General features: G+C 46.0%; 1 protein-coding gene across 1 annotated transcript in view; it reads left to right on the forward strand.

The window, feature by feature from the left end:
- The window catches only part of vwa5b1 (von Willebrand factor A domain containing 5B1), a 56590-nt gene that overhangs the window by 2311 nt on the left and 46779 nt on the right, over window positions 1–7500 (forward strand). Inside the window, exons 2-5 of the mRNA XM_079677913.1 lie at window positions 1864–2003; window positions 4813–4971; window positions 5713–5932; window positions 6850–7001. Coding sequence (XP_079534039.1) covers window positions 1865–2003; window positions 4813–4971; window positions 5713–5932; window positions 6850–7001 — 670 coding nt within the window. The 5' untranslated portion in view covers window position 1864. The remainder of the gene's footprint in view (window positions 1–1863; window positions 2004–4812; window positions 4972–5712; window positions 5933–6849; window positions 7002–7500) is intronic.

Genomic DNA, 7500 nt, shown 5'->3' on the forward strand with positions numbered 1-7500 from the left:
GCTTCCGGTCTTGGCAATGCAGCAGCCTAACACACACACATGACCAAATAAGGACTATGTGGGAGTTCCCCTCGATTCCATTGGCTCTGACGGTTAGAAAGAGATGTCACATGTTAAAATCCAGCAGGGGGGGCCAGAGATATGAAAAATCCACCCAAATGGCCCCAGAGAGGTTTTCTTTTTGCTAAATCTGTCTAAAAATGTCAAATGTCACTTGTTTTGCATCATTCTTGATACAGGGTACTTATTATATGTTGTACTTTGGATTTCTAAAGCTTTTAGTCTACTAACCCATCATCCAAGGTTAGTTTTCACTATAAGTATAAAATATCTTTTGGACGGACACTATAATTTACAGTTTTTTACCATGTTCAATCTGAATTTTCTTTAAAATAAAAAACATCTATATTGAATCTGACTGTTCTACATTCAACTGACATGTTTATCATTACTTTGAGAAAAAATATTATTAATTTAACCCTTTTAGAAGGGAAGATATGGTCATTTGTTCTGGGAATGTCATTTTCGAGCCTGAAACCTGAAAAACAGGGTTTATTAATGGCTCAAATTCCCCCCCCGGCCCCAGTCCACCACGGTGTACCCCAGGGCTCTGTGCTTGGCCCCCTCCTGTTCACCATTTACATGCTCCCCCTCGGCCAGATCATCCGCCATCATGGACTCAACTGCCACTGCTACGCTGATGATACCCAACTGTATCTCAGCACTACTCCACCCTCCCAGCTCCCCCCTCAGTCTCTCGTCAACTGCCTGCATGACATCAAAACCTGGATGTCGTCCAACTATCTCAAACTCAACAGCAGGAAAACAGAGCTCATGGTTGTGGCACCCAAGGTGCTGCTCCAGAAGGTTAGTGACTTCATCCTTGAGGTTGACGGCTGCTCCATCTCCCCATCTCCTGAAGCCCGCAACCTGGGTGTCATCTTTGACTCCACCCTCTCCTTCCACTCCCACATCAAGTCTGTCACCAAATCCTCCTTTTTCCATCTAAGAAACGACTCCGACCGTCACTCTCGGAGTCGGTTGCAGAAACCCTAGTCCATGCTTTCGTCACCCCCCCCCCGTTTGGACTACTGCAATGGTCTCCTGTTTGGGGTCGCGAACAAAGCCCTGGACAGGCTCCAGTATCTTCAAAACTGTGCTGCTAGGGTACTCACACATACAAAGCCGTGGCAGCACATCACTCCCACCCTCATCCACCTCCACTGGCTGCCGGGCAAGTCCCGCAGAACTTACAAAGTCCTCCTCTTCACCTACAAGTTCTTCCATGCCCCCCAGTACTTATCAAACCTCCTCCGCCCACATGCCCCACCCCGGAACCTGCGGTCTTCAGACTCTGGCCTGCTCACCACCTCCCGCACCAGCCTGCGAGCCTTCGGGGACAGAGCCTTCATTTTGGCAACCCCCCCACCCTCTGGAACGCTCTCCCTGCGGAGATCCGTACCAGGAGTCCAGTGCTAGGAGCAGTGGGCGGCTATTTTACAGCGCCTTCGGCCCCTAATGTGTTTGTTGTTTTGTCTGACTGCCTTTTGTTTTGTTTGTTTCTACTCCTGTTCTCCTTGTAAAGCGACATTGGGTCTCATGAAAGGCACTATATAAATCCTAGCTATTATTATTATATCACAGCTGTGGTTCTCTCAGGTAGAACATCAGCTGTTCTACATCACAGCTGTGGTTCTCTCAGGTAGACCATCAGCTGTTCTACATCACAGCTGTGGTTCTCTCAGGTCTGAGGAGAGAACCTCAGCTGTTCTACATGGAAACATGCTTCTATTTGGAGAGGATAGGTGCTATTTTTGTGTCATTATGATTATAATGGAATAATATTTTTCTGTTTGTTTACAGCATGCCGGGTCTGATCAACAAGGAGAGTCGAGGCGCTCTGCCGCTCAGCGTCTGCGACATCACTTCCTGTGTCCGAGGCTATACGCTCGCCATGACGGCCTCCATGACCTACGAGAACATCGAGGACCACGCTATAGAGGGTGTGTGTGTTACGGCCCGTCCACACTACAGCTTCAACAGCTTCAAAAACGGTTTCCAACGCGTCTGCCCATTCACTTTGAATGGGGTGACGTCACATTGCCTCGCTTTTCGCCGAACTGAATTGTGGGTAGCAGAGCGGAGCTTTCCTGGCGTTTCAGGCTGCAAAAGTTGAGCAATGTTCAACTTTTGAAGCTTCTGAAGCTTTCGGTGGAAGCGTCAGCCAATCAAATCATAAGCCAGTACAAGCTCTAGCCAATCAAACCGCTGCTTGTGTGTCAGGAGCGGGAGATTCATGTGATTGGTTGTTGGTCGAGCTTCAGACACGCGCGCCGGCAAGCTTTTTTTGAAGCTGTAGTGTGGACGGGCCGTTAGTATACAGTGCATCCGGAAAGTATTCATACCCCTTCACCTTGTATGTTACAGCCTTATTTTAATTGGGATTAAATGAATTTGTTTTCTAAACATTCTACACACAATACCCCATAATGATAAAGTGAACAACGTTTTAAAATCATTTTTTAAATGGAATTAAAAATAAAACACTCAAATATCACATGTGCATAAGTATTCACACCCTTTACTCAGTACGTTGTTGAAGCACCTTTGGCAGCTATTAGAGCCTCAAGTCTTCTTGAGTATGATGCTACACGCTTGGCACACCTATCTTTGGGAAGCTTCTCCCATTCTTCTCTGCAGATCGTCTCAGGCTCCATCAGCTTGGATGGGGAGCGTCGGTGCACAGCCATTTTCAGATCTCTCCAAAGATATATTCAATCCGGTTCAAGTCTGGGCTCTGGCTGGGCCACTCAAGGACATTCACAGACTTGTCCTGAAGCCACTCCTCTGTTATCGTGGCTGTGTGCTTAGGGTCGTTGTCCTGTTGAAAGGTGGACCTTCGCCCCAGTCTGAGGTCCAGAGCGCTCCGGAGCAGGTTTTCATCAAGGTTCTCCCTGTACATCGCTGCACTCATCTTTCCCTTGATCCTGACCTCCCAGTTCCTGCTGCTGAAGAACCTCCCACAGCCTGATGCTGCCTCCACCATGCTTCACTGGAGGGATGCTGTTGGCCAGTTGATGAGCGGTGCCTGGGTTCCTCCAGACATGATGCTGCCTCCACCATGCTTCACTGGAGGGATGCTGCTGGCCAGCTAATGAGCGGTGCCTGGGTTCCTTCAGACATGATGCTGCCTCTACCATGCTTCACTGGAGGGATGCTGCTGGCCAGCTAATGAGCGGTGCCTGGGTTCCTCCAGACATGATGCTGCCTCCACCATGCTTCAATGGAGGGATGCTGTTGGCCAGGTGATGAGCGGTTCCTTGCTCCTTGGGGGCTTTCATGTGTCTTTTGCTGAGGAGTGGCTTCCTTCTGGCCACCCTACATTAAAAGCCTGATTGGTGGAGTGCTGCAGAGATGGTTGTTCTTCTAGAAGGTTCTCCCATCTCCACAGAGGAACCCTGGAGCTCTCTCAGAGTGACCATCAGCTTCTTGGTCACCTCTCTGACTAAGGCCCTTCTCCCCCGATGCTCAGTTTGGTTTGGGGGGCCAGCTTTAGGAAGAGCCGTGGTGGTTTCAAACATCTTCCATTTGCAAATGATGGAGACCACTTTGCTCGTTGGGACCTTCAATGCTCCAGACATCTTTCTGTACCCTTCCCCAGATCTGTGCCTTGATACAATCCTGTCTCTGAGGTCTACAGACAATTCCTTGGACCTCATGACTTGGTTTGTGCTCTGATATGCACTGTCCGTGGGACCTCATATAGACAGGTGTGTTCCTTTCCAAGTCACGTCCAATCTATTGAATTTACTCCAGGTGGACTCCAGTCAGGTTATAGAAACATCTCAAGGATGATCAGTGGAAACGGGATGCACTTGAGCTCAATGTTCAGTGTCATAGCAAAGGGTGTGAATACTTCTGTACATCTGATATTTCATTTGATTATTTTTGGATAAAAAAGTGTCTAACATGTGACATGTAATGTAACACATTTGCAAAAAATTCTTTAAAAACGTTTTCTCTTTGTCGTTATGGGGTATTGTGTGTGGAATGTTGAGAAACAAAAATAATTTAATCCATTTTGAAATAAGGCTGAAACATAACAGAATGTGAATTTTTTTGAGAGGGATGAATACTTTCCGGATGCACTGTATGGATGTGTGTGTGTGCATGAGTACGTTTGTCTTGCTGTACTTGTGAGGACCAACTATTAAAAACATCCCATTTTATGAGGACCTTTTTGCTTGGTCACTCAGAAATGCTGTAATGTCCTCCTGAGAGTCTAGACCTCATGCTGTGTGAGTGTCAGCAATAGTCCCCATAAGAGGAGTTTTTATAGAAATGTGTGGTTTTACATGTGCTCGTGAGTTCCCCTAGAGGACAAACTGATGAAGTACATCCAACACCCTGATTTGTGTGTTTGCAAAATGTTTGTCTTTTTATTTTTTATATAGTCAAATACAGCAAATTAAATACAGAATAAAGTACTTGATGCAACAATGCTATTGTACATCTGTAACCCCTTGGCAAGCAACATCACCGTTCACTTTATTACAACACAAAAGGTAGAACAAAATGTAAAAGTGATCATACTTTTCTTAAGTCGTATGCCATTTGGTTGTTTCATACTTCTGTGTGAGCTCCTGTTTCAAACTATTGTGAAATGTACAATAGTGAAGTCACAATGTAAACAAAGGAAAACCAATAACTGTGAGCTTGTTAGCAGGAGGGCTAACTCATGCTTAAAACCTTAAAAACCTTAATGCTCTGAAACATGTGTAATTGAACCCTTGTCTGTGTTTCTTTGCTCAGGGATCTTCCTCTACCCTATTGAGGAGAACTCCATCGTGGTGGGCTTCGAGACGATGATCTGCAGCCAGATTATAACTCTGCAGATCAAAGACAAGACCAAGATCGACGACTGCTATCAGGACGGCTGCACGACTAACGGAGGCCTGCAGAGCGGCAGCGGTGAGAATACATAACATTTACTCTCAAATCAGCAGCACATTAATTCTAAAACACACACACACACACACACACACACACACACACACACACACACACACACACACACACACACACACACACACACACACACACACACACACACACACACACACACACACACACACACACACACACACACACACACACACACACACACACACACACACACACACACACACACACACACACACACACACACACACACACACACACACACACACACACACACACACACACACACACACACACACACACACACACACACACACACACACACACACACACACACACACACACACACACACACACACTCACACACACACTCACACACACACACAGCCCTCTGGTTGAAAGATGCTCACACATTTTGTCTCTAGCTGTTGGTGAGTTTGTCCTATACCCACCAACAGCTCGCATTACAAAGCACCTCATCAACATATTTCAACATAACCTTGATATCTTAATATCTTGATGCTCATATAAATTAACATGTTCATGTTTTTTTGCTGTATTATTATTTTAATTGGTATTCTATGTTGTCTTTATTTTCACCCTGTGTGAATCCTGTTTTGAACTCTGACCTGTTGATGCTATAAACGCCTGACTTTCTCCACGGGATAAATACAGTTCCATCTTATCTTAAATGTGGTATATCCAATATAGTATTGTTTGATATGAAGTGTTGTTTTCCCTGTGGTCCAGGCCAGGTGCTGGTGGATGAGGACCTGGAGAGGACGGTGCTGCTGGTGCACCTGGGGCTGATCCCGCCCCTGGAGACGGTGCATGTTCTGGTCAGCACCTCCTCTGAGCTCTGCACTCTGCCCTGTGGAGGTATCAGGGTCCGCTCCCCCCCCGCCTGCACCCCCCGGGTCCAGAGGAGCATCAACGAGGAGCAGGGCCTGTCGCCAAACTTCTGCAGGACGTGAGCACTAATCAAATATATATTAGAACCCACCACAGACGTGACATTTAAACGTTCTGGAAAATTCCTTATTCAACTTTAGCCTTTTTTTTATCTCATGAAGTCCCTCAGTGACACACACTGACCAGTCTGGTGGGCCATGGGCCAGGTCATGTGATTAGTGTTCCCATGACAACATGTCCAAGATGTCCCTGGGCCAGGTCATGTGATTAGTGTTCCCATGACAACATGTCCAAGATGTCCCTGGGCCAGGTCATGTGATTAGTGTTCCCATGACAACATGTCCAAGATGTCCCTGGGCCAGGTCATGTGATTAGTGTTCCCATGACAACATGTCCAAGATGTTCATGGGTCAGGTCATGTGACTTTGTGTTCCCATAACAACATGTCCAAGGTGACATGAGCCAGGTCATGTGATTAGTGTTCTCATGACAACATGTCCAAGATGTCCCTGGGCCAGGTCATGTGATTAGTGTTCCCATGACAACATGTCCAAGATGTCCCTGGGCCAGGTCATGTGACTTTGTGATCCCATAACAACATGTCCAAGATGTTCATGGGCCAGGTCATGTGACTTTGTGTTCCCATAACAACATGTCCAAGATGTCCCTTGGCCAGGTCATGTGATTAGTGTTCCCATGACAACATGTCCAAGGTGGCATGAGCCAGGTCATGTGATTAGTGTTCCCATAACAACCTGTCCAAGATGTCCATGGGCCAGGTCATGTGACTTTGTGTTCCCATAACAACATGTCCAAGATGTCCCTTGGCCAGGTCATGTGATTAGTGTTCCCATGACAACATGTCCAAGGTGGCATGAGCCAGGTCATGTGATTAGTGTTCCCATAACAACATGTCCAAGATGTCCATGGGCCAGGTCATGTGATGTTGTGTCCCTGAACATATTTGTCCATCAGGAGGGAGCGGTCCAGCTGTGCCTCCAGCCCTCCCGATCAGTCCGGACCCCCCCCTCTCTGCCTGGCCTCGCTGCTGGAGGAGGAGGCGATCAACTCCATGGATTACCAGTTCAACTTCCAGCTGGAGATACGGGCTCCTTATCTGTTAGCAGGTCAGTATATCACATTACTATCTCATGTGTCATACTCTAATATAATAATAACCTCCATGGATGATCAGTTCCACTTCCAGCTTATCGCCTCGCAGGTCATTATAACACATGATGTTATATTACTGTAATGTTTGAACAGCTGTTTTCTCTCTTTAATTCTTTATATCAATGTTTTGTTTCCTTAAAGTCATTACACATTTACTTTTAATGAAGGTATTTTGCAGAAACACAGAGCTGTGTCTGAATGCTAAATCTGCTCTGCAGAATTTATCCCGTAAGCAAGAATCAATCAGGTCTGAAATCTCGTTGTAATTCTTTAACAATTACTTTTTATAAAATGTTTGCTTAATATGTTTATTGTATGTTGCTGTTGTAATCTTTGAGGAATCCTGTGATTAAATATATTTTATTTATTTTATTTGACGTCATGATTAGAGCCTTCAGCCTCCATGCATATAAAATGATCTTGTGTGTGTGTGTGTGTGTGTGTGTGTGTGTG

This window comes from Notothenia rossii, assembly GCF_949606895.1.
Source record: "Notothenia rossii genome assembly, chromosome: 4".
Taxonomy (NCBI): Eukaryota; Metazoa; Chordata; class Actinopteri; order Perciformes; family Nototheniidae; genus Notothenia; species Notothenia rossii.